The sequence below is a fragment of the Schistocerca serialis genome, chromosome 11 (genome assembly GCF_023864345.2).
Source record: "Schistocerca serialis cubense isolate TAMUIC-IGC-003099 chromosome 11, iqSchSeri2.2, whole genome shotgun sequence".
Lineage (NCBI taxonomy): Eukaryota > Metazoa > Arthropoda > Insecta > Orthoptera > Acrididae > Schistocerca > Schistocerca serialis.
Window position 1 is genome coordinate 159103716 of NC_064648.1, and position 27787 is coordinate 159131502.

Below are 27787 nucleotides of genomic sequence, written 5' to 3' on the forward strand. Positions count from 1 at the left end.
GTATTCACTAACAATTTTTCGTTCAGTGAGGCAGCTATTGCCATACTACAGGTAAATTGTGCGAATAATTTCGGCAGCTTTAGTCCCCCCGGAGGACAGAAGAGAACTCACTCCATCATTCCCTCTTCGGAGCTTATGGACGGCAGGACATTCGTAGTAAAATGCTTGGAAACCACTACGAATACAACTTGAGGTATTCATCGAATCAACACAACTAACACACGAGAACGACAGTCAACATGTCACGTTATTGTTGACAGCCTAGGGAACTGGAAAGAAGTTGCATTCATTTATTGGCCTGCCCTCATAGTTTTATCACTGCGACGTGAGATCACCTATCTTCAATAATATCACCGTTTATTATTTCACCTTTCGAGCGAGGATTAATTACTTAGAATTTAACAAAACTCTACAGATCACGACCTTTTGCACTCTCCTGCCAGTTCTCCACCTTTGGGGGAGATACACTACTGGCCATTAAAATTGGTACACCCCGAAGATGACGTGCTACAGACGCGAAATTTAACCGACAGGAAGACGATGCTGTGATATGCAAATTATTAGCTTTTCAGAGCATGCACACAGGGTTGGCGCCGGTGGCGACACCTATAACGTGAGGAAAGTTTCCAACCGATTTCTGATGTACAAGCAGCAGTTGACCGGCGTTGCCTGGTGAAACGTTGTTGTAAAGTCTCGTGTAAGGAGAAGAAATGCGTAGCATCACGTTTCCGACTTTGATAAAGGTCGGATTGTAGCCTATCGCGATTGCAGTTTATCGTATCGCGACATTGCTGCTCGCCTTGGTCGAGATCCAATGACTGTTAGCAGAATATGGAATCGGTGGATTCAGGAGGGTCATACGGAACACCGTGCTGGATCCCAACGGCCTCGTATCACTAGCAGTCGAGATGACAGGCATCTTATCCGCATTGCTGTAACGGATCGTGCAGCCACGTCTCGATCCCTGAGTCAACAGATGGGGACTTTTGCAAGTCAACATATATCTGCACGAACAGTTCGATGAGCGTTTGCAGCAGCATGGACTATCAGCTCGGAGACCGTGGCTGCGGTTACTCTTGACGCTGCATCACAGACAGGAGCGCCTGCGATGGTGTACTCAACGACGAACCTGGGTGCACGAATGGCAAAACGTCATTTTTTCGCATGAATCCAGGTTCTGTTTACAGTATCACGATGGTCGCATCCGTGTTTGGCGACACCGTGGTGAACGCACATTGGAAGCGTGTATTCGTCATCGACATACTGGCGTACCACCTAGTATGGGATGCCATTGGTTACTCGTCTCGGTCACCTCTTGTTCGCATTGACGACACTTTAAACAGTGGACGTTACATTTCAGATGTGTTACGACCCGCTCTACCCTTCATTCGATCCCTGCGAAACGCTACATTTCAGCAGGATAATGCACGACCGCATGTTGCAGGTCCTGTACGGGCCTTTCTGGATACACAAAATGTTCGACTGCTGCCCTGGCCAGCACATTCTCCAGATCTCTCACCAATTGAAAACGTTGGTCAATGCTGGCCGAGCAACTGGCTCGTCACAATACGCCAGTCACTACTCTTGATGAACTGTGGTATCGTGTTGAAGCTGCATGGGCAGCTGTACCTGTAAACGCCATCCAAGCTCTGTTTGACTCAATGCCCAGGCGTATCAAGGCAGTTATTACGGCCAGAGGTGGTTCTTCTGGGTACTTTCTCAGAATCTATGCACCCAAATTGCGTGAAAATGCAATTACATGTCAGTTATAGGATAATATATTTGTCCAATGAAGGCCCGTTTATCATCTGCATTTCTTCTTGGGGAAGCAATTTTAATGGCCAGTAGTGCATAGTTACCTATATTTAACATGAGCAAATATATTTCTTGTGCAAATACAATTCATCGGACGTCCTTTACATTGCCACTGGAAGCGTTAGACAAAATATGTCATTATTAATGACTGTAACATTACTTTACGAGTGGAAGAGCAATTCTCGAGCCACCTGAAACGTTGGATGAGTGGGTAAAGAGAGGGTACTGATTCCCAAGCTTTCTAAAGCGAGCTGAAAGTGCAAACAACGACCTAACATTTCCCACATTGAACATGACTTCAAACTGTGTTCCAAACAGAAACTTAATACTCAATGTGCTAAGAAACCTTTTAATGTGTTATCATCTACAATGCAAAGCGCACCGTCATGGCAGCCGGAAGATGAGAGTTCTTTTGTATGCTGGAACGAGGTCTAGAGACCTAGTGGCCACCTCCAGTCGAAGTTCACACAAACTGTCAAGGCAAACCCTGCAGTTTCTACCCACCGATATACTAACACCAGCAGACACACGGGTGACTACAGATCTTTGAGGTAGGTAAGTGACTGTACGTGAATGTACGTGCAGCGACAAAGCAGAAGCCTCTCAAAAGACGAGACCAAGTGGGCAAACAGGTGTGTTTGCCTTATAGACACCCACCAGGTCGCTTTGTTGCTGGTTAATGACGCGTCTTCTGTCATCTAGGCACACTCTCGCCATACTGTACCTACAATCTATGCACGTCGTGACCAGTAGAATGGAAGCTGAAGAAACGAATTAAAATGTGTACCTTGCTTAGGAGGCAGGAATCCTAGCCGTTACACCACGCCAGCACTATAGCCAAGACTGCTGCACGGACTAATCAAATACAGTGCCCTCCCCAACACAAACTTCAGTTCATATCTTCAGTTCATTTTGCCCTCTTACATCGTCACTATTGCCGAGGCTCTCCGGCATGGGAATAGCACCCCAGCTTCCATCATTATCATAGATAATCCAGAATGAGATTTTCACTCTGCAGCGGAGTGTGCGCTGATTTGAAACTTCCAGGCAGATTAAAACTGTGTGCCCGACCGAGACTCGAATTCGGGACCTTTGCCTTTCGCGGGCTAGTGCTCTACCATCTGAGCTACCGAAGCACGACTCACGCCCGGTACTCACAGCTTTACTTCTGCCAGTATCTCGTCTCCTACTTTCCAAACTTACAAACTTTACAGAAGCTCTCCTGCGAAGCTTGCAGAACTAGCACTCCTGAAAGAAAGGATACTGCGGAGACATGGCTTAGCCACAGCCTGGGGGATGTTCCCAGAATGAGATTTTCACTCTGCAGCGGAGTGTGCGCTGATATGAAACTTCCTAGCAGATTGAAACTGTGTGCCCGACCGAGACTCGAATTCGGGACCTTTGCCTTTCGCGGGCTAGTGCTCTACCATCTGAGCTACCGAAGCACGATTCACGCCCGGTACTCACAGCTTTACTTCTGCCAGTATCTCGTCTCCTACTTTCCAAACTTACAAACTTTACAGAAGCTCTCCTGCGAAGCTTGCAGAACTAGCACTCCTGAAAGAAAGGATACTGCGGAGACATGGCTTAGCCACAGCCTGGGGGATGTTCCCAGAATGAGATTTTCACTCTGCAGCGGAGTGTGCGCTGATATGAAACTTCCTAGCAGATTAAAACTGTGTGCCCGACCGAGACTCGAATTCGGGACCTTTGCCTTTCGCGGGCAAGTGCTCTACCATCTGGAAGGTAGGAGACGAGATACTGGCAGAAGTAAAGCTGTGAGTACCGGGCGTGAGTCGTGCTTCGGTAGCTCAGATGGTAGAGCACTTGCCCGCGAAAGGCAAAGGTCCCGAGTTCGAGTCTCGGTCGGGCACACAGTTTTAATCTGCCAGGAAGTTTCATCATAGATAATGGTGAAACTCAAATGTCTCGAGGAAAGTTTAATTATAAAATCTATAGATCGCCTACAGGGACAGGATTTCCCCATAACATCCAACGCTGGGTTACTCTTACAATGCCAGAGAGCCTTGGCAATAGTGGCTGGCTAAGAAGAACAAGGTAAGCTCAGGACTGGAGTTGAACTTTGTGTTGGGGAGGGCACTGGACTTGGTAGACGTGCACCAATGTTGGCCATAGTGCTGCAGTGGTGTAATGGTTAGATGTTCTACCTACTAAGCAAGGAAACCTGGGTTCACATCCCAGCTGTAGCACAAATAGTAACTCATTTCTTCAGCTTCCGTCATCATCATCATCACAGATAAAGGTGAAACTCAAATGTCTCGAGGAAAATATAATTATAAGAAATTTTCGTTTCAGAACATAGTTTAGTCTTTCGCAACGATTTCTTCACACCTCAAAGCTATGGTCCCTTTAGGAAGATGCTCACAACCCACACACTCACAATAAGGATGAAATGTATATCCCTAGAAGCCTTGGGCCACTAGGAACTGTTGATCTAGGTATCATGTCCTCCATGTATGAGTACCACTTGCGACACCTCCTACAGATACAATGGCAGCCATCTTTGGAGTCGACATAGAAAACTTCTTCGACATGCCATTGTAACATTCCTCAACAGGCGTTTGAAACACTTCTATTAGATACGGTGCCACCTAACCTTAAAGTCCCTCAGAACACTTCTTCAAGATATCATGGAAACTAGAATAGCTGGAACATTTTCTCTAGATATCATGATAGCTGACGTAGAGTGGGGAAGGGGCTCATGGAACACATTTTGCAGTCACCGTGGCAGTTATCCTTGGGAACTAGCTTGAACACTTCCACAATATACAACTACCGCCTCTCTAAAGGGACACTGGTAACACTTCCTATAGATATTATGGCAGACACCCGGAAATTAATTTGACCATCTCGTTTAGTCATCATGAGAGCTGCCTTTTTGAGCCCACTTGGAACAGCTCGTATAGCTGCCACGAAAACCACAACAGCTCACATAAATCACCACCTCTAGATATCACAGTAACCACTCTCTAGGAGAATGGTGTACATGTGGAATGCTTCCTATGGATACTATGTCAGTTTTCCTTGGGGGCCATTTGGAGTAACTCCTCTAGAGACGGTGGCAGAGGTCTTTGGGGGTCTCTCAAAATATCTGTTCATAACGTCGTAGCTGTAGTTATGGGACCAGGTGGGATTTCTTTGTCGTTTTGGCAGCTGTGGAGGGAGGAGTTGTACAATCCGAAACCCTGCTCTATTTACTACTCCCCATACGTATGAAGTTTCCTGGGCGGTGGCCAGTAGCTGAGGCTCAGATGTGGGTTCTGAAACAGGAGAGCAACCCTGGGCAGCTCGTTAGGGCTCCAGTTAATTGACGAACCCCCTGTGGCTGCCCACAGCACTGATCGAGTCCCGCGGGCTGGCGCCGCTCCAGAGGGTCTTGAAGGAGGACCTGGGAGGCTGGCCCGTCGTGGAGGGCGACTCCTGGGACGAGGCAGGCTTCGACTGGCGGCAGAGCGTCTACCGCTTCCGCAGGACCGGCTACGGGGCCGACTACCTCATCGAGTTCTCCGTGGTTACCGACTTCCGAAACTCCTCGCACCGCTCTATGTATGTAAGTAGCTCCGTCCATTGTAGTCCAGTGTATGGCACTTGGAGATGGTTACATGTCGTTTGGATGTCTGAGAACTGCCTATTAGATGATAAACGCTACGCATCGAAACCGAGTATGCACCATTTGGATTCAAGTCTCTAATCGTGTAAGTCATATGACCAAAGCTTATGTAGTGAATCGACGGTTCTGTCAACATCTTTTTGGTCTCCCAACAAGGTTGTGTTATGGGGCTACAAAACGCTGGATGTTCCATGTGCGATATTGCAGGAGAACTCGGCAGGAATGTAGCCCCTCTACACAATTACTGTCAGTGGTGGCCACGAGAATGTACGGTCGCAAGAAGACTGATCTGTGGATGGCCACGTGGCAGTACAGAGAGGGAAGATCGTCGTGTGCAGCATACGGCTCTGCAGCATCTGCAACAGCACTTTGAGCAGCAGTTGGCACCGCAGTGACACAACGAACTGTTACAAATCGGGTATTTCAAAGTCGGCTCTGAGCCAGACACCCTGTAGTGTACAGTCCACTGATCCCAAACCAACTTCAGTGGTGTCAATCGAGAGCTCACTGGAGGGTAGGGTGGAGGTCTGTCGTGTTTTCTTATGAAAACTGGTTCTACCCCAGTGCCAGTGATAGCCATGTTTTGGTTAGAAGGAGGCCAGATGGGGGTCTGCAACCAACCTGTCTGCATGCTGGACACATTGCACCTACACCTGGAGCTGTGGTCTGGAGTGTGATTTCGTATGGCAACACGAGCGTGCTCTGGCTGTGAAACAATTTGTCAGTGTGGTGCTTCGACCTGTTGTGCTGCCATTTATGGACTGTATTCTAGGGGGTGTTTTCCAACAGGATAACGATCGCCCACATACCGCTGTTGTAAACCAACATGCTCTGCTGAGATGTTGCCTTGGCCTGCTCAGTCAATAGATCTGTCTCCAGTCGGGCACATATGGGACATCATGGGACGACAACTCAGATCACAACATCTGTCACAGATACCAATCGAAGACAGACATGTTAGGGTCCACAGTCAACAATGAAGCCCGGGGTTTGCATTCTCTATGGAACGCCCTAATAACCCAACATAACTGTGAGAGAAAGGATTTTAAAGACTAATAACTTATTTGCAGTGGTGAACAAATAATATTTTTATAATAAATACAAAATTGATAGATCTATGAACAAATTAAAGATAATTAATTATAAGAAAAATCAAAATTGGACAAAGATAATCTAAATACGGGGCTGAATCATAACCCCCTGCCGTGCGTTTTGAGGCGCCATGTCACGGACCGCGCGGCCCCTCCTGTCGGAGGTTCGAGTCCTCCCTGTGGCATGCGCATGTGTGTTGCTCCAAGCATACATTAGTTTAAGTAGTGTGTAAGTGTAGGGACCGATGACCTCTGCAGTTTGGTCCCTTAGGAATTCACACACACACACACACACACACACACACACAACTCTCTATCCTTCTCTCTCTCCCTCCCCCCCCCCCTCTCTCTCTCTCTCTCTCTGTCTGTCTCTGAGTACACACTTACCGTCTTTTTTCTCACCTTCACTCTTTCTCTCTCTCTCTCACTTGATTTCTTCTGTCTCTCTCCTTATCTTTCTTCCTCTCTAAGTCTTCCTCTCACTCTTTTATATAGTCACCTACCCTCTGACCTATATCTTACCTCTATCTTTCTCTCAATCCACCCACCCCTCTCTCTATCTAGTCCCTTTTCTTGTTTGCTTACTCTCTGCATGTCTTATAGTTTCCATCTTTCTGTCTCACACATTCTATCCTTTCTTTGTGCGTGTGTATTTTTCTCTCTCAACTCATTTCCCTCATCCACACCCCTCTACTCTCTGTATCTTTTTACCTTGTATCTTACCAATTCTCTGTCTTTCTTTCTTTACACCTCCCTCTCCCCTTTTTATTTCCTCCCTCTACAACTGCTCCATACTTGATCATTATCTTTTCCTCACTCTCGTTTTCTCTCTTTCCTCCACTCATTTTCTCACTCTCATCCATTCTATCATTCACCATTCCTCTCTTTCTTTTCATCACTATTTGTATTACCCTGTGTCTCTATCTATTTATCTCTCACACTGGTTTCAGGCTTTTTTCTCTTGCTCCACCTATGTACTTTCTCTATTCCTCTCTGTATCTTTCTTTTTCTCTGTCCCTCTCTGTTTCATTCATTAACACTGACTATCTTTATCTCAGTCTCACCCTCTGTCTGTCTCTCCCTATTAATCTTATTCTTATTCTTTCTCTTTCCTTCTCTTCACCCTTCTTTGTTTCTTTCATTCTCACTGTTTATTTCGCTCTAATACTTTCCTCTTTTGTTTTGTCTCACTCTGCCTCATCTTTCTCTCTCTCTCTCTCTCTCTCTCTCTCCTCCCCCCCCCCCTGCTCTCTCTCTCTCTCTCTCTCTCTCTCTCTCTCTCTCTCTCTCTCTCTCTCTCTCTCCTCCTCACTCTCTCTCACACGCTCATTTTTGTGTCCTTCTCCCTGTAGGACTTCCTCTATATTTTTTGTCAGCATCTGTCTCTCTCTCTAGCACTTTCACTACTCTATCATACTGCTCCTCTCGCTTCCTGCAGTTGTACTACGTGCTAATAACCCTTTCCTCGTGTTTCTGTAGGTAGACCAGGCATCATTGGGGCTGAGCCGCGAGTTCCTGGTGAAGGGCCCCTCGGACAAGCTGGTGGACGCCTACTACCAGTACCAAGTCGACCTGGCAGTTCTGCTGGGGGCTAACAGGACTCGTGCTCAACAAGAGCTCAGGCAGTCCCTCGAGTTCGAGATAGCTCTGGCCAACGTGAGTATACGACACAGCGGTGATACAGGGCATAATTTACTTCACTGTCATGCCACATATACAATAATCCTTCATCGGAATCTGGCTTCTAAGGGTTGGCATTAGTTTCAATATTACGATATCGTGAGTTAGAAACTCATGGTTACACGATAAATTGAGCAAAATGGAATTATGAAACTAGCCATTCTTCATTTTAGCAAGACAGATACCACGATTCTAAATGCTGTGTATATGTTCTCTGGCGTATCCACATATGAAATGCTGCAATCGAGAAAGGGATGTGAAGCTTTGAGGCATATTGCAGGTATTCACTCGCAGAAAGAACCGCATATATACGTAACTTAGAGTCATGGAACGTAATACTCCAGGAACAATGGTGTGTGATGGCAGCAAGATGGAGGAAATTTCAGTGCTTGTCCGTGAGGAAAGGACTGAATAACACTGTTCTACAAAAAAAACCTTTTATTCTATTTCTGATAAAAAATATTGTGATCCTAGTTGTATTTTGAGTGCTGAATTGAAAACTGTTTTTGGTTTTTTTCTGTCAGGGATAGTTTATGAGTAATCGCAATTTTATTTCTCTTTTCAGTTTCTGATATAGTGTAGCAAACGTGAGGTGAAATTCGACAAACAAGTGCGCATCTTTATGATGTTATATGTTCATCACATTAATGGAGGGTGGCATCTAACATATAACACAGTAACCTTTGTGTATACACTTTGAAGCATTTATTTGACATACGAAATTACAGAAAATTGTCAAACAATGAGCCACTGCCTTGTAATGCACATCACTTTTTTCTCTTGTATTGTGAATCTTTCTTCTCTCGAATGATATTCCAGCAATAATCTGCTAACATAGAAGGTACCCACTTCCCTTCATAGCGCCTTTCTATGGTAGAAATGTCTTTATGGAATCTTTCCCCATGTTCATCCGATACGTCACTGCAACTCTCTGTGAAGTAGTCCAGATGAGAGTCCATCATATGTACCTTCAAAGACATATTGCACCCCAAATCCTGATATGCTTTGATCATATCCTTCACCATTGCTTTGTAGTTAGTAGCTCTTCTTCTTCCGAGGAAGTTTTCCGACACCATCTTGAAACAGTCCCATGCGGTTTTTTCTTTATCAGTTAAACATGCTTCAAAATTTGCACCTTTATGCAGCTCCCTGATTTGTGGGCGCACAAGTACACCTTCCTTTATTTTTGCAGCTGAAAGACGGGGGAATTTGGTAGCTAGATATGCAAACCGACAGCCTGTTGGATGCATGGCCTTCACGAATTGTTTCATAAGGCCAAGTTTGATGTGAAGCGGTGGAACTAGTATATATTCAGGAGCTACCAGACTTTCACGTTGTACATTCTTTTCGCCAACTTTCCATCTTCGCCTAGGCCATTTCTTTTTCACATAGTGAGAATTTCGGTCTCGACTATCCCACTCGCAAAGGAAACAGGCATACTTTGTGTACCCTTGTTACATTCCCTGTACCATAGCAATTACCTTGAAATCTGCACATATTTTCCATTTGTGTTCATTGCATTTTAATGAATTTAGCATCCTTTGTACGAATTCGTAATTTTCTTTTGTCAAACTAGCATAAGCTACTGGAACAGAGGGTATTTTATTTCCGTTATGGAGCAAAATACCCTTCAGACTTGTTTTCCATGCATCTATGAAAAGTCTTCATTCCTGTGAAATATAAGTGAAGTTCAGCACTTTCATCAGGCCAGCAACGTCATTGCAAAATGTCAGTGCTTCGTCAGTTGAAAAATAAGAAATAAAGGCACGTTCTCTGTGCCTGAACACACTGATTTTAGTACTTTGGTGCAGTAGATTATACTCTTGTACTCTTGAACCAAGCAGTTGCGCCATTTGTTTACTTAGTCGTAGATCACGTACTAAATCATTTAAATCTGCCTGTGTTAACGAATGTGGCGATGACTCACTTGTGCAGTGATGTAAAGAATCATCATCTGTGATTTCTTCAGTACTACTTATTTCACTGTCACTCGGAATTTGACCTCTAGCTCTTGAAGATACTGGAAGATTGTCGGAATGCTGCACTGGCATTCTCGCTGAAGGCAGATCTGGGTAAACAATGTGCTTCTTTGACTTTTTGTTTGTAAAACCCTGAATTTTTGTTAGACAGAAATAACAATGGTAAAACCCTGAATTTTTGATAGACAGAAATAACAATCAGTAACATGGTCCTTGGGCTCTCTCCACACCATGGGAACAGTGAACAACACAGCATTCTCTTTACCTTTCCACCACTGAATTAGTTTGCAGTAACATGTAGCACAACAGAAATGTGGTGCCCATTCTTTATCTTGGTGTCCTACCTCTACTGCAAAGTAATGTTTGTATGCTTTCTTTATGACTGAAGAAATTTTCTTCCTATTTCTGGCAAAAATGAACTTCCCACAGATGTAGCAGACGTTGTCCGGCTTATATCGACATCCACGACGACGTGGCATTTCTGCAAATTTAAAAATACCACTTTGGTGATACACCTGTATTAAATTAATAGTAGGGAACTAGAGGAACGCTGATGTGTAAAAACAAGCAGTCGTTTTACCTTCAGCACCAGGCTCAATCAGTTTACACACAGGAACTAAAAAATTCAACCGTGCTCGGAAATATGACAGACAGTTACTTGTCAGCCAAAACACCCACTCGTTAAGACTGACACAAACTGCGGCTAACGCCACTGTTGTAAACTCGACGCACCTGCCCCTAGGAGGCGTGAAGCTTTACTGCCGAGGCAGCGACCGGCTGTCACCGTTCGAGTTAATGAGATGGTCTTAATGGCATAGGTGTGGCGGGGGAGAACCTAATGATGTCTGATTCTTCCCACCTGCTGTTGCACAAGAAATTTTCACGTCCTATCACTACTGGATGCGGCAACATACCCGTATTTCTCTACAACGTCTCTGTGTTTCTTCTGGTAAACCTTGCGGGATGTAAGGTCGTGGTCCATGAAACTCTTCAGCTCCTGACGTTTCGTCCAGTGCTTCGCTGGACATCTTCAGAGGGGTGTTTCTCCTCCGGTGAGTCTTGCCGGCAAGACTCACCGGAGGAGAAACACCCCTCTGAAGATGTCCAGCGAAGCACTGGACGAAACGTCAGGAGCTGAAGAGTTTCATGGACCACGACCTTACATCCCGCAAGGTTTACCAGAAGACATGTCATCCGGTCGTGAAAGCCTTCATACTATGGTCTCTGTGTTTGCCATGAATTGTGAATATACATATATATACATATTACATAAAAAGTATCCCTGACAACGATATTTTGTTTACATATTTGAATTTCCCACGGTAAAATGGTCTAGAAGCACATACTTTAATATCAGAAATAGAACCCATGTCGAACAGTGTAATCAGTGGAATGGAAACTGTATGATTCGAGGTATGACATTTGGCTGCAAAAACAGAATATCTGAAAAGGGAATCATGATATAGCAAGTGTAAGTGCAGCGAAATCGCAAGAACATAAGGATTTCTGACCAAAAAAATATAGAGCAGCAGAAAATGGTACATCAGAAATAGGAATTGTTGTGCATAGGGAGGGAGGAAGAGCAGAGAGTTGCTGTGAACCGTTCGGTGATAGCATTATCATCAGACTCGACAGCAAACAAACGCTACCAACAATATTTCAGGCACACGTGTCGACGTATAAAGCAAAAGATAAAGAGGTAAAGTATATGAGAACACAGGAAAGATAAATCAGTCTGGAATGGTAGTCGAAATTCTGTTAACTATAAGGAATGGGAACGCTCCAGGACAGGAACGAGCTGAAGGCCGAGTCGCGGCAGAGTATGGGCTTTGGTAGCAGAAGTGACAGACGGGATGCACTCCTTGGGGGCTGCAGTAAATTTCAACTGGTCATAGCAGATATCATTTTCATGACTCACAAGAGGAGGACAAATACTTGGGAAGTGCCCGGACTCGTGTGAAGCTAACAGCTGGATTACTTCGTGCTGAGGCAGAGATTCTGAAATCAGATGCTGTACTGTGATGCGGATACAGACACAGATCGCAATTTAGTGGTGATGAAAAGCAGACTGAAGTTGGCAAAAAACGTCTTAAGTACATAGAGGCTGCAAATACTGTGATGGACGTCTACATCTACATCTACATGGATACTCCGCAAATCATACTTAAGTGCCTGGCAGAGGGTTCATCGAACCACCTTCACAATGTTTCTCTCTCATTCCACTCTCTAACACCTCGTGGAAAAACGAACACCTGTATCTTTCCGTGTCAGCTCTGATTTCTCTTATTTTACCATGGTGATCGTTTCTCCCTATGTAAGTCGTCTTCAACAAAATATTTTCGCATTCGGAGGAGAAAGTTGGTGATTGAAATTACGTGAGAAGATCCCACTGCAACGATAAACACCTTAGGTTGTTCGCAGATGATGCTGTAATTTACCGTCTAGTAGGGTCATCTGATGACCAGTAACAGTTACAAAGCGATTTAGAAAAGATTGCTGTATGGTGTGGCAGGTGCCAGTTGACGCTAAATAACGAAAAGTGTGAGGTGATCCACATGAGTTCCAAAAGAAATCCGTTGGAATTCGATTACTCGATAAATAGTACAATTCTCAAGGCTGTCAATTCAACTAAGCACCTGGGTGTTAAAATCACGAACAACTTCAGTTGGAAAGACCACATAGATAATATTGTCTGGAAGGCGAGCCAAAGGTTGCGTTTCATTGGCAGGACACTTAGAAGATGCAGCAAGTCCACTAAAGAGACAGCTTACACTACACTCGTTCGTCCTCTGTTAGAATATTGCTGCGCGGTGTGGGATTCTTACCAGGTGGGATTGACGGAGGACATCGAAAGGGTGCAAAAAAGGGCAGCTCGTTTTGTATTATCTCGTAATAGGGGAGAGAGTGTGGCAGATATGATACACGAGTTGGGATGGAAGTCATTAAAGCAAAGACGTTTTTCGTCGCGGCGAGATCTATTTACGAAATTTCAGTCACCAACTTTCTCTTCCGAATGCGAAAATATTTTGTTGAGCCCAACCTACATAGGTAGGAATGATCATCAAAATAAAATAAGAGAAATCAGAGCTCGAACAGAAAGGTTTAGGTGTTCGTTCTTCCCGCGCGCTGTTCGGGAGTGGAATGGTAGAGAGATAGTATGATTGTGGTTCGATGAACCCTCTGCCAAGCACTTAAATGTGAATTGCAGAGTAGTCATGTAGATGTAGATGTAGATGTTTTAATGGTGTATGTCGCAAATTCTGTATCACGTTGATGACACTCTCTCTCGTGTTTCGCTATAATACAAAACGTGCTGCCCTTCTTTGAACTTTTCCGACGTACTCTGTCAGTCCTATCTGGTAAGGATCCCACACCGCGCAGCAATATTCTAAAAGAGGACAGGCAAGCGTGGTGTAGGCAGTCTCCTTAGTAGATCTGTTACATTTTCAAAGCGTTCTGCCAATAAAATGCAGTCTTTGGTTTGCCTTCGCCACAACATTTTCTATTCGTTCTTTCAAATTTATATTGTTCGTAATTGTAATTCCTAGCTACTTAGTTGAATTTCCGGCCTTTAGGTTTGATTGATTTATTGTGCAACGGATGTTTAATGGATTCCTTTTGGCACTCGTGTGGATGGCCTCATGGTTTTCATTATTTAGGGTCAATCGCCAATTTCCGCACCATACAGATATATTGTCCAAATCGTTTTGCAATTTGTTGTGATCTTCTGACGACTTCACAAGACGATAGAGGACAGCGTCATCTGGAAACAACCTAAGATGGCTGTTTAGATGGGCTCCTACATCGTTTATGTAGTTAAGGAGCAGCAAACGGCCTATAACAGTGCCTTGTAGAACGCCAGAAATCACTTCTGTTTAACTCGATGACTTTCCATCAGTTATTACGAGCTGTGGCCTTTCTGACAGAAAATCACCAATTCAGTCACATAACTGACATGACAATGGATTAGCACCTAATTTTACTACGAGCTGCTGGTGTGGTACAGTTCGAAAGCCTTCTGGAAATCCATAAATATGGAATCAATTTAAACTCCCTTATCGATAGCACTCAATACATCGTATGTGTAAAGAGCTAGTAGCGTTTCACACGAACCATGTTTTCTGCCGCGCGGGATTAGCCGAGCGGTCTGGGGCACTGCAGTTATGGACTATGCGGCTGGTCCTGGCGGAGGTTCGAGTCCTCCCTCGGGCATGGGTGTGTGTGTTTGTCCTTAGGATAATTTAGGTTAAGTAGTGTGTAAGCTTAGGGACTGACGACCTTAGCAGTTAAGTCCCGTAAGATTTCACACACATTTGAACATTTGAATCATGTTTTCTAAATCCGTGTTGACTGTGTGTCAATACACAGTTCTCATTGAGGTAATTCATAATGTTCCAACACAATATATGTTACAAAATCCTCCTGCATATCGACGTTGATGATACGAGCTAGTAATTTAGTGGATTATTCCTGCTACCTTTCATGACTATTGGTGTGACGTGTGAACTTTCCAGTATTTTGGTACGGATCTTTGTTCAGTACACTCTGAAAGGAACCTAATTGGTATACAGTCTCGACTGGAAGAGATGCTTTTATTAAGTGATTAAGTTGCTTCACTATCTACTTCTAAGTTACTCAGGTTGGCAGCTGTTCTTCATTCGAATTCTGCAGTATTTACTTTGACTTCTTTGGTGAGGGAATTTCGAAAGGCTGTGACTTTCAACAATCCCAAACAGCGACTTCCGAAATTTTTCCAGCGTATTTCTTCTTCCAGTTTGCGACCGGATACCATCTACATTGTGCCACGATATTTCGGCCCAAAAACGTCCTGCCATCCTCAGGCGGGCAGACAAAGTACTGAGGAGACCTGACGCAGGCATGGTTTTTATAGCGAACCGTACTGGCGGTTTACGACGCATGCGTTAGGAGGTGACATGCGCGAGGCAGCCAAGTTGTGTGTCCTGCCCTCAGTGGCGAAGTAAGAACAAACTAATCGCTGAGTATCGACTGAGCATATCGATTCCATTGTGATCGCATAATTTTAATAACTGGATTCCAGTTTTTATCCAGCTGAAAGCCGTTGTCACGATTCATTAAATAATGAGTAACACGTGTTTCCAAGTATTCTTTAATTACAGAGTCTCAGGAGCTGGAAACCGGTGCTAAAATTTTGATATCATTGTATTACAATCAAATGTCCTATGGAAATACAGTGTTCTGCTACTGCTGATTTTAAAGGTTGCCGTAGACGGGCGTGTCTTTCGTGTTCTACGCAGCGCCCTTGGACCGTTCTCGTCGTCTGAACTATATATGCAGAGGCACACTCGCAGGGGATTTTATAAACACCCGCCTTCCTCAATTGTAAATCGTCTTTAACGGATCCAACTAAGGCCCTGCTCTTTGCTGGTGGCCGGAAGGTGACATTAATATTATTCTTCCTAAGAAATCTGCCTATTTTAGAAGACACGTTCCCGGCATATGGAAGGGACGCAGTTGATTTATAGTCGCCGTCAGGCTCTTCAGAGCGTTGCTTCTTGTTATTATAATTGTGCATGGCTTTCCCTATTTGACGCGAAGTATAGTCATTCCCTTTAACAACCTTCTCCAGATGCACTATCAGCATCCGATATTACATGCGCCCGACGAATTAAAGTACTAAGAACTCTGGCGGTTTGTGCGGGGTTATGGCAGCTGGACGCTTGACGATATAGATCTGAATATGTGGGTTTTCTGTACACCGAATGTCCCAAAGACCCGTCATTCTTAAGGTGTTTATAAAGACAAGAACTGGAAAAATTGCCGATATGCGGGCGAGCATTGTCCTGGAGAATGAATGGCTCAGCCTCGAGCCACTGAGGTCGAGTTTTGGGCATTTTTCTGTTCAGGTTTTCCAGGAAGCTATGATAATACACTTCTAGACACTTGTTCCACACGGGACCCTATCTATCATGATGATTTCCTGGTAATCATAAGCAAAAATCGTCATTTGCTTGAAGTCTGATTGAGAGCGTCTAAATTTTTTAGGGCGTGGAGAAACTAACGCTCTCCACTCGTTGGACTGTGATTTCAGTTCCGGTTCAAAGTCTCTAATCCATGTTTCATCAATAGCAACAATTAGCCGCAAGAATCCTTGATCTTCACGGTCGAATCGTCTGAGAAAGGTTGCAATCCCTCTAGACAGCAGTCAAACTGTGGGGGACCTATTATGCAAAAATTTTTCTCTTCTTCAAACCAATTACCAAAATACGGAATACTGATTTTGGGGGAATTCCCGTGGTTTCAGGGAGTTGATCACAAGTCGCACTCAGATCTTCTTCAAAAGCTTCTTCCACAAGGTTGACACTTCGATCAACTTACAACGCTAACTTGCCACGTATAGTGCACAAGCGTACTGTGAAACAACCTAATGTTACCCTTTGAGAGGATTTTGAATTCTTACCATTCGTGTGTCTAATGGGTAAAGGTATCGGACGGTGTTTTTGAATATGGTGAAATTAACAGAAAAACTAAACGGACTTTGACCTTGGGAATTACTGAAAGTGGTAAAAACCATATGTGAATGAAAAAACTGAACGCTCGCCAGCCCAATTGGGCACATTAATTTGGAAATATGTGTTTAAGAAAATTGACCATTGGTTATTAAAGTTACTTTCGTTGATATTTCCCTTTGAATAGCGCACAGGATACAAACTAACACAGGGCACTCTGAGCTGTGTGTAGCAGCAGTCACCAGTAACGCACACACCAGTAATTATAGAAAACAAATTTGTACCAAGTTCATGCTAATAACAGCTAGTTTCAAGATCACTACTTAAACCAATAATAAAATGTTACTGCGTAAATAGCAGAGCTAAATTTGGACATGAGGAGCTTCTATCTTAATTGACATGTAAAAACACAGATAAAGACAAATGATATCATAAATACGCTGTTTATACTCCTCTACATATATCAGTTTCCCTTAGCAACAGTGATAATCCAATTATCTTTCTAATATATGGAGAATATAAGGAGGACCCATAAACTAGTATAGTGTTACTAGTCAAACTCTATGATTATTTCAGTAGAAAAGACTAATTCTAACAAAGCTAGTCCTTCACTTCACTTGGAGTAGTTGATAATTTACTTTGCAAGGCAAAAAATTCAACACTGAGCTCAGTTAACTTCGAAAAAGGAACCATTCATGGTAGAAATCTAAACATCACTATTTTTAAAATGAGCTTAACTTATTTGTCTTTCTTACCAACTGCGAAGCAGGTATTTTAGACAATAACATTTACACAATTTGTCATTGTATTCCTGCAAAACTATACTTTGCAATAAACTAACAGTACTTTAGCAAAATCCTATCTAACTTCACTTTTGTGGTTTTAAATTTACCTTTTGCTACTCCTTTTACATTTGACAAACAAAAACAACCACTTTGAAACACTTGAATGCAAGAATTGTTTATTTTTAGTAGCACTTAGGGTCCTGCATAGGTTTGTGATCAGGACAGAAAATATGGTTCCGGGCACAGATTTATAACATTATGATTATTATTAAAACCACACACAGTTTAACTGGACCATGCCCATATACATAGCTGCATGTATGAAGTTAGTAAAGCAGTGGCGAAGTTTAGGTGGCAAGCGACATGGCGGCTAACTGTTCTCACGGCTCTTGATGTTCGAATGCTCAACAAAATTTCTTCGTGGCGTCGGATTTTCAACATATTAGAGCCATCCCTTTTTGCCCAAAATACCAAATAATAGCCAGATCCACATCCGAGGTAAAAATCCTTTCCAAAGCGGCTTCCATTTCGCCTCTCTTGGCAAAGTCGAAGTGCACCATGGTACGGCTGGCCACTTACTGCGTACCATTCGCACCAAGGAGCCGCCCAGTCCGACCGCCAAAACCACCTTTTACATCGCGCCATGCCATTTCCGTTCTGAAGGGACTTCCCTGCATCTTTTATGTATTACAAATACAAGTGCCCTAAGCATGAACCAGCTTTCAACAAACACTGTCTTTTTTATAATCATACACATATTATAATAATTTATCCTTTTAACAATTCATTTTGCTTTTTCCACATATACATTACAAAACTCTAATTTCCTGTCACAAATCAAGGACGTCAACTAACAAAGAATACACACTCCATAATTGCAGATAGACAGTTACATAATGTAAACCTCCTTCGGATCGATATAAATGTTACAATCTGTAAACTACCGAGCGAGGTGGCGCAGTGGTTAGCACACTGGACTCGCATTCGGGAGGACGACGGTTCAATCCCGTCTCCAGCCATCCTGATTTAGGTTTTCCGTGATTTCCCTAAATCGTTGCAGGCGAATGCCGGGATGGTTCCTTTGAAAAGGGCACGGCCGATTTCCTTCCCCATCCTTCCCTAACCCGAGCTTGCGTTCCGTCTCTAATTACCTCGTTGTCGACGGGACGTTAAACAACACTAACCTAACCTAACCACTGTAAACTCTCCACAAACTTCACTTAAGACATTGTGGATTTTCGCATGTAAAGTTTCGATCTTGATGTGCGATCTCTGGCCTTCAACAGTCACAGTACCCAAGACCCCTGCAGGGTCCATTTCTACCACTCACCAGTTTTATGTTAGAGTGTTGTTGTTGTGGTCTTCAGTCCTGAGACTGGTTTGATGCAGCTCTCCATGCTTCCCTATCCTGTGCAAGCTTCTTCATCTCCCAGTACCTACTGCAACCTACATCCTTCTAAATGTGCGTAGTGTATTCATCTCTTGGTCTCCCTCTATGACTTTTACCCTCCAATGCTAAATTGGTGATCACATGTTGCCTCAGAACATGTGCTACCAACCGATCCCTTCTTCTACTCAAGTTGTACCTCAGATTACTCTTCTTCCCAGTTCTCTTCAATAACTTCGCATTAGTTATCTGATATACCCATCTAATCTTCAGCATTCTTCTGTAGCATCACATTTCGAAAGCTTTTATAGTATTCTTGTTGAACTATTTATCGTCCATGTTTCACTTCCATACGTGGCTGCACTCTATACAAGTACTTTCAGAAACGACTTCCTGACACTTGAATTCTATGCTCGATGTTAGTAAATTTCTCTTCTTCAGAAACGCTTTCCTCGCCATTGCCAGTCAACATTTTATATCCTCTCTACTTCGACAATCATCACCTCGTAAAAAAGACGTTCCTTGTGGGTGTGACTGTTCATGTTCATTTTCCAGTAAATGTGAGAATGGTTTATTTGAAATGGCACAGCCAATTTCCATCCCTGTACTTCACCAAGCTTGTTCTCTCTCTCTAATGACCGCATTATCGACGGAGTATTAAACACTAATCTCCTCTTCCTCCTGTATTTTAGATGCCTATAGTTGCTTTTCCTGTTTCACTTGCTCCATTTCTTTATGTTTTCTCGTTTTTTCAATCATTTTAGGCTCAATAATTTGTATCTTAGCCAAGGGTGGGCCTGGCATATTATTTGATCCTCTGCCACTTTCACTAGTTCATTTCTCAAAGCTACATGTGCAGTCTGTTGCAGTCCTTCCCTCCGTTTCAGTCAACCATCGCATAATGCTGCCTTCTGAATTCTTCACAGTGGTCATTTTCATTTATCCGGGCAGCATCTGCTTCATATCCTATCTTTCTATAATTTCTTTTAATTGGTAGTTCGCAACTAATTTCATATTGCAATTTCTGCAACTTTCTCAGTCCAACAGAGTGGTCTGGACACAAGGGCACTGATCCTGACGGGGTCGCCATCGGTCCACAGATCTCACTGCCCAAAGAGGAGCGGCGCAACTTGACGCAGCTGTACAACCCGTACACGGTGGAACAGCTGCAGCGCGAGTTCCCTCTCCTGTCGTGGCTGGAGTACCTGCAGGCGATGCTGCCGCCGCACGTCACTGTCTCCGACGATGACGTGGTGGTGGTGGTGGTGCCGTCCTACCTCGAGAGGCTCCGAGAACTGATCAGCCACACCCCCAAGAGGTAAGGTGTGGGCAGGAGGTCAGCATTCTGCCTGGGTTCTGCTTTTACGTCTCATACAGAGAGGTCCCCAGTGGTGGGAGTGACTTTTTCAGTCCGTCTATACAGAGATGTAGCTTAAGATCTCGAGTATTGTACCCTGGAGCCATTCACCCTGGTAGGCCCTTGTCTGCGAGTAATAGACAACAAAAAAATTCGGAATTTTTGTGTCGCTCAATAGCGTTAAAAAAGTAGCATTAGATGGACAGGTTGTTTTGTGTAATTGATACGGTACAGCCTTCACAGGCAGAAGGTCATCATATTGCCTTCTTCATTTCCTCGTATTTTTCTTCCTATCGTTCTTTCGCTGCCTGAAATCTTCGTTCATGTGATTTTAATTAATTTTATGTAAAATTTGGATTTAATTTCTTTCGTTTTATCATCATATATTTTGGTCTTTGTCATTGAATTCATTATTTTTATTCCTCATTTTCTCTTATTTCTTTCGTTTCAATCTTCGTCTGCGTTATTGCGGCCATTGTGTGAATTTAGGCTACATTTTAAATGTTTGTATGATGATTACCATGTAAACAAAACACATGTTTTGTAACGCAAAGGCCGGCTGGAGTGGCCGAGCGATTCTAGGCCCTACAGTTTGGAGCTGCGCGACCGCTACGGTCGCAGGTTCGAATCCTGCCTCGGGCATGGATATGTGTGATGTCCTTAGGTTAGCTAGGTTTAAGTAGTTCTAAGTTCTAGGGGATTGATGACCTCAGAAGATAAGTCCTATAGTGCTCAAAGCCATTTGAACCATTTTGTAACGCAAAATACATTTTTTACACCATTGCACAGTTAGTATAAATAAACTATTTCGTCTTCTGTTTTTTAACCAGTAGATCGGTATTTCCAGATAACTGAATATTATAATAGATAAAAGTAATTACATTCACATTCACAAAAATTCTGAGTAGGAAAAGAATGACGTAAAAAGAAAAATGGGAAGAAACGAAGAAGTTCATATGGTGATTAAAATTAAGTGACAGATGAAGAGAAAAAATTACATTCAAACCATTTAATTGAATAAAAAGAGTGATCAAAGTCATTTCAATAAGGATTTAAAAATACCGACGATCTTCTGCATGTGAACGCTACGCCCTATCCATTATGCCCCACAACAAGCCCACAAAATGCTACTCTTTTAGTGCCACTGAGCATCATGAAAAATTTCGAAATCTTTTTTTCGTCGACTACTCGCAAACGAAGGCCAACCAGCATGACTGGCTGCAGGGTGTGATACCTGAGATCTTAAGCTACATTACTGTATAGATGGTTTCAGAATGTCAGTCCCATCACTGGGGACCTCTAGTTGTGAGAGAGTACTCAGCAAGCCACTGCACAGCGCTCTGTGGGTCCACTGCTCTTTACTGCCCTCTGTTAGGCAGCGAGGAACCCAGCAGGCGTACACCTCTAAGTACCCCAACTGGCAGACGAGTGTGTCAGCAGTGCCAACAGAGACTTCCAGTTGCGGAGCGAGGTGTGCGATTGTAATCTGTCGATCATCTCGAATGAGAGTGTCCGTGCATTCCAACACTGGAGGAGTCACAGCTGTGTCCGGCCAATTGGCATGCCGGAGATCGGACAGGTTTGCACGATCTTGTTGCGACGGTGACAGGAGCCTCGCCCAACGACTCACCGTGCTTTTGTTCACTGCAAGCTCTCCGTAAACGTTCAGCAAGCGCCTATGGATATCTGCTATGCTATGGTTTTCCAACGAAACAAACTCAGTCACATGTCTCGGCTAGAAATTCACCTCCATTACAGGCGCCATTTCGAAGCCTATGTATAGTGTCACCACCTATCCGAATTTAGTGAAATCATAGTGGCTGAAGCGGGAATATTCCATGCTGTACCACAACAATTTCCGCATTTTTTCGACCGAAACTGGCCGAGAAAAAGAAAGCGTTGCATTACTTATTGAACATCCGTCCTATTGTTTCACAGCCGCCATAAAGTACCACTTCTTTTTTAACATCTTCCGATTTGGGGCGACCCTCCCTGTTGCTCATGCGACTGCATATGCGAATTCTTCCATGATGGGTCCTTTGTGACCTTTATTACAATAATAACTAGCACTTTCTTGGATTTTATTACTTTCATTCACCCTGACTATCCACTTCTTGTGTCTGCCCTCATCCAACTCAAGGAGTCCTCTACGATTTTCCTCGCTACATTTTGAAACAACCCAGTTTTTGGATACATAGATGGGCATCATCAGCACTAAATTTTTGGAAGGGAGGGTGGGGGACGGTGACTCAGTAGACAGGGTGCAGGTCACAAGGGGGGTCTAAACAGGTGATCGCCTCGAAGAAAGGTGAAAATATGGGGAATTAAAACCGCTTTTTGAAGCATTCTAGAACCCTCAGACCATATGTTTGTGTGGCGCTTAAAACTCATAGTGTGTGTCAATTTAATCTGAGATTAAAACGTATTTTGACATTACCCAGCACGCAAGTAGCAGACGAAGACATTTTAAAATGATTAGTTTCTTTATTAAAAACAGCTTAAGAAAGTGAAATTAATCTGCCAGAAAAAAATTATTTCCTAGTTCAAAGTGCACACCTATGCTTTTATAACACGGAGAATGCTGGCAACCTATTACTTTACAAGAGTCATCACCATTTTCTTGCATTGTGGGGTCAGACTTGTTACTATGGATTTGGCGATGTTAGTGTCAGAGGGTGGCTGGATGCCCTTCCTGTTGCCACCTCGTAGCCACAGGGCGACTTAATTTGCAACAACCCTCGGTAGCGCCCCATCTCTAATGCACTCTTCCGTAGCACCACATTTCTAATGCACTCTTCTGTAGCACCACATCTGTAATGCACTCTTCGGTAGCACCACATTTCTAATGCACTCTTTGGTAGCACCGCATCTCTAATGCACTCTTTGGTAGCACCACATCTCTAATGCACTCTTCGGTAGCACCACATCTCTAATGCAATCTTCTATAGCACCACATCTCTAATGCACTCTTCCGTAGCACATCTCTAATGCACTCTTCCACAGCACCACATCTCTAATGCACTCTTTGGTAGCACCACATCTCTAATGCACTCTTTCGTAGCACCACGTCTCTAATGCACTCTTTGGTAGCACCACATCTTTAATGCACTCTTCGGTAGCACCACATCTCTAATGCACTATTCGGTAGCACCACATCTCTAATGCACTCTTCCATAGCACCACCTCTCTAATGCACTCTTCCGTAGCACATCTCTAATGCACTCTTCCGTAGCACCACATCTCTAATGCACTCTTTGGTAGCACCACATCTCTAATGCACTCTTCGGTAGCACCACATCTCTAATCCACTCTTCGGTAGCACCACATCTCTAATACACTCTTCCGTACCACCACATTGGTAATGTTCTCTTCGGTAGCACCACATCTCTAATCCACTCTTCGGTAGCACCACATCTCTAATACACTCTTCCGTAGCACCACATTTGTAATGCACTCTTCGGTAGCACCACATCTCTAATGCACTCTTTGGTAGCACCACATCTCTAATGCACTCTTTGGTAGCACCACATCTCTAATGCACTCTTTGGTAGCACCACATCTCTAATCCACTCTTCGGTAGCACCACATCTCTAATACACTCTTCCGTAGCACCACATTTGTAATGCACTCTTTGGTAGCACCACATCTCTAATGCACTCTTCGGTAAGACCACATCTCTAATGCACTCTTTGTAGCACCACATCTCTAATGCACTCTTCGGTAGCACCACATCTTTAATGCACTCTTTCGTAGCACCACATCTCTAATGCACTCTTCCGTAGCACCACATCTCTAATCCACTCTTTGGTAGCACCACATCTCTAATACACTCTTCCGTAGCACATCTCTAATGCACTCTTCCACAGCACCACATCCATAATGCACTCTTCGGTAAGACCACATCTCTAATGCACTCTTCGGTAGCACCACATCTTTAATGCACTCTTTCGTAGCACCACATCTCTAATGCACTCTTCCGTAGCACCACATCTCTAATGCACTCTTCGGTAGCACCACATCTCTAATGCAATCTTCGGTAGCACCACATCTCTAATGCACTCTTCCGTAGCACCACATCTCTAATGATTCGATTCTCTTCTGTCCCGGTTTTCCCACAGTCCATGTCTCACTACCGTACAAAGCTGTACTTCAAATGTAGTTAGAACTTTGAATATAGGGCTTGGAATATTGTGTTTTTAGTGAATAATATAAGTGGATTTGAGTTACTGGCATTTTAGTAAATCCTGAAAAGGATTAATTCTTGCTGCAGAAGCCCTTTTATTATATGTACTTAGTTATGTTTGGGTATACGCTGAAGCGGCAATGAAACTGGTATAAGCGTGCGTTTTCAAATACAGAGATATACCCTATGTGATCAAAAGTATCAGAACACCCACAAAGACATACGTTCTTCATACCAGGTGCATTGTGCTTGTATGTACTGCCAGGTACTCCATATCAGAGACTTCAGTAGTCGTTACAGATCGTGAGAGAGCAGTATGGGGCGCTCCACAAAACTCACGAGTTCGAACATGGTCAGGTGATTCGTTGTCACTTGTGTCATCCGTCTGTACACGAGATTTCCACACTCCTAAACAACCCTAAGTCCACTGTTTCCGATCTGATAGTGAAGTCATAACATGAAGGGACACGTGCAGCACAAAAGCGTACAGGCCGACTTCGTCTGTTGACTGACAGAGACCGCCAAATGTTGAAGAGGGTCGTAGTAGGCAGACATCTATCCACCCCATCACACAGGAATTCCAAACTGCATCAAGACGACAGTTAGGCGGGAGGTGAGAAAACTTGGATTTCATGGTCGAGTGGCTGCTATTAAGCCACACGTAAGGAGCACAAACAAGGAACGATTGACACAGTGCAATAACGTTGTGTGGAGTGACTAGTCATGGTGCACGGTGTGGCGATCAGATGGCAGGGCATGGGTATGGCGAATGCCCTGTGAATGTCATCTGCCAGTGTGTGTAGAGCCAACAGTAAAATTCGGAGGCGATTTTGTTCTGCTGTGATCGTGTTTTTCATGGAGGGAGCTTGCACCCATTGTTGTTTTGTGTGGCTCTGTCACAGCACAGGCCTACATTGTTGTTTTAAGCAGCTTCTTGTTTCCCACTATTGAAGAGCAATTCGGTGATACCGATTGCATCTTTCCAAACGATAGAGCACCTGTTGATAACGCCCGCCCTGTGGCGGACCGGCCTGCAGAGTCCTGACCTGAGTTCCATAGAACACCTTTGGGATGTTTTGGAACGCCGACATCATGCCAGGCTTCACCGACCGACATTGATATCTCTCCTCAGTGCAGCACTCCGTGAAGAATGGGCTGCCATTCCCCAAGAAACCTCCCCAGCACCTGATTGAATGTATCCCTGCGAGAGTGGAAGCTCTCATCAAGGCTGAGGGTAGGCTAACACAATATTGAATTTCAGTATTACTGATGAAGGGCGCCACTAACTTGTAAGTCATTTTCAGCCAGGTGTTCGGATACTTCGGATCACGTTGGTAGATGGGTTACTGTTCCTACAATGGCAGGTTATCAAGATTTAAGTGACTTTGAACGTGGCGTTACTGTCAGAGCATGAGAGATGGGGCACAGCATCTCCGAGGTAGCAATGAAGTGTGAGCAACAGGTATCCGGTAAAACATCAATCTCCAACATTGCTATGGCCTGGGAAAGGTCCTGCAAGAATGGGAGCAACAACGACTGAAGAGAATCGCTCAATGTGACAGAAGTGCAACCCTTTCAGACATTGCTGCAGATTTCAGGGCTTGCCCATCAGCAAGTGTCAACGTGCAAACTGTTCAACAAAACATTATCAATATGGACTTTCAGAGCCGAAGGCCCACTTGTATACCCTCGATGACTGCACGACACGAAGCTTTACACCTCGCCTGGGCCCGTCAATATTGACATTAGACTGTCGATGACTGGAAACGTATTGTCTGGTCGGCCGAGTGTCGTTTCAAATTCCATTGAGCAGATGGACGTTTACGGGCATGCAGACAACCACATAAATCCATGGACCCTGAATGTCAGTAAGGGACTGTTCAAGCTGCTGGAGGTTCTGTAATGGTGTGGGGCGTGTGCTGTTGGAGACCCCTGATATGTCTAGATACGTCTGTGACAGGTGACACATACGTAATCATCCTGTCTCATCACCTGCATCCATTCGTGACCATTATGGATTCCGACGGACTTGGGCAATTCCAGCAGGACAATGCGACACGCCACACGCCCAGAGTTGCTTCAGAGTGTCTCCACGAACACTCTACTGAGTTTAAACGATTCCGCTGGTCGCCAAACTTCCTAGACATGAACATTCAAAAATGATTCAAATGGCTCTGAGCACTATGGGACTTATCTGAGGTCCAGGCCCCCAGAACTTAGAACTACTTAAACCTAGCTAACCTAAGGACATCACACACATCCATGCCCGAGGCAGGATTGGAACCTGCGACCGTATTGGTCGCGCGACTCCAGACTGCAGCGCCTATGACTGCTTGGCCACACCGGCCGGCAGACATGAACATTACTGAGCATATCTGGGACGCCTTGCAACGTGCTGTTCAGATGAGATCTCCACCCCGTCGTACTCATACGGACTTATGGACTGCCCTGAGGGATTCATGGTGTCAGTTCCCTCCAGCACTACTTCAGACATTAGTCGAGTCCATGTCACATCACGTTGCGGCACTTCTGCGTGCTCACGGGGGCCATATACAATATTAGGCAGGTCTATCTTTGGCTCTTCAGTGTGTTCGTCCAACGGTGTCATTTCTTTTGCTCAAATAACAGCCCCCCCCCTCCCCCCACTCGGTCCCTCCATGTGGTAACGCTCATGGATACATAAAATAGGATACTGGTGTGGAATGCGGTATCTGCGTTATTTAACGTAGCAGACAACCCAACACCGACAGCAGCTGAGAAGAAAACCACACAAGCATGACAACAGAACGTTGTAAGTATTGATACTGCTGCAAGCTCCCTTATGCTGACACTACTCGTTTTGTTTGCACTTCATTAATTCTGCCTGTCTGTTCTACACTCCTGGAAATGGAAAAAAGAACACATTGACACCGGTGTGTCAGACCCACCATACTTGCTCCGGACACTGCGAGAGGGCTGTGCAAGCAATGATCACACGCACGGCACAGCGGACACACCAGGAACCGCGGTGTTGGCCGTCGAATGGCGCTAGCTGCGCAGCATTTGTGCACCGCCGCCGTCAGTGTCAGCCAGTTTGCCGTGGCATACGGAGCTCCATCGCAGTCTGTAACACTGGTAGCATGCCGCGACAGCGTGGACGTGAACCGTATGTGCAGTTGACGGACTTTGAGTGAGGGCGTATAGTGGGCATGCGGGAGGCCGGGTGGACGTACCGCCGAATTGCTCAACACGTGGGGCGTGAGGTCTCCACAGTACATCGATGTTGTCGCCAGTGGTCGGCGGAAGGTGCACGTGCCCGTCGACCTGGTACCGGACCGCAGCGACGCACAGATGCACGCCAAGACCGTAGGATCCTACGCAGTGCCGTAGGGGACCGCACCGCCACTTCCCA

At 44.5% G+C, this 27787-nt stretch overlaps 1 protein-coding gene across 2 annotated transcripts in view; it reads left to right on the top strand.

The window, feature by feature from the left end:
• LOC126426795 (neprilysin-2-like) overlaps positions 1-27787 on the top strand; it is a 238528-nt gene that overhangs the window by 152401 nt on the left and 58340 nt on the right. For both annotated transcript variants that reach the window (XM_050088794.1, XM_050088795.1), the window contains exons 5-7: positions 5172-5386; positions 8017-8193; positions 19957-20174. In XM_050088794.1, coding sequence (XP_049944751.1) covers positions 5172-5386; positions 8017-8193; positions 19957-20174 — 610 coding nt within the window. The remainder of the gene's footprint in view (positions 1-5171; positions 5387-8016; positions 8194-19956; positions 20175-27787) is intronic.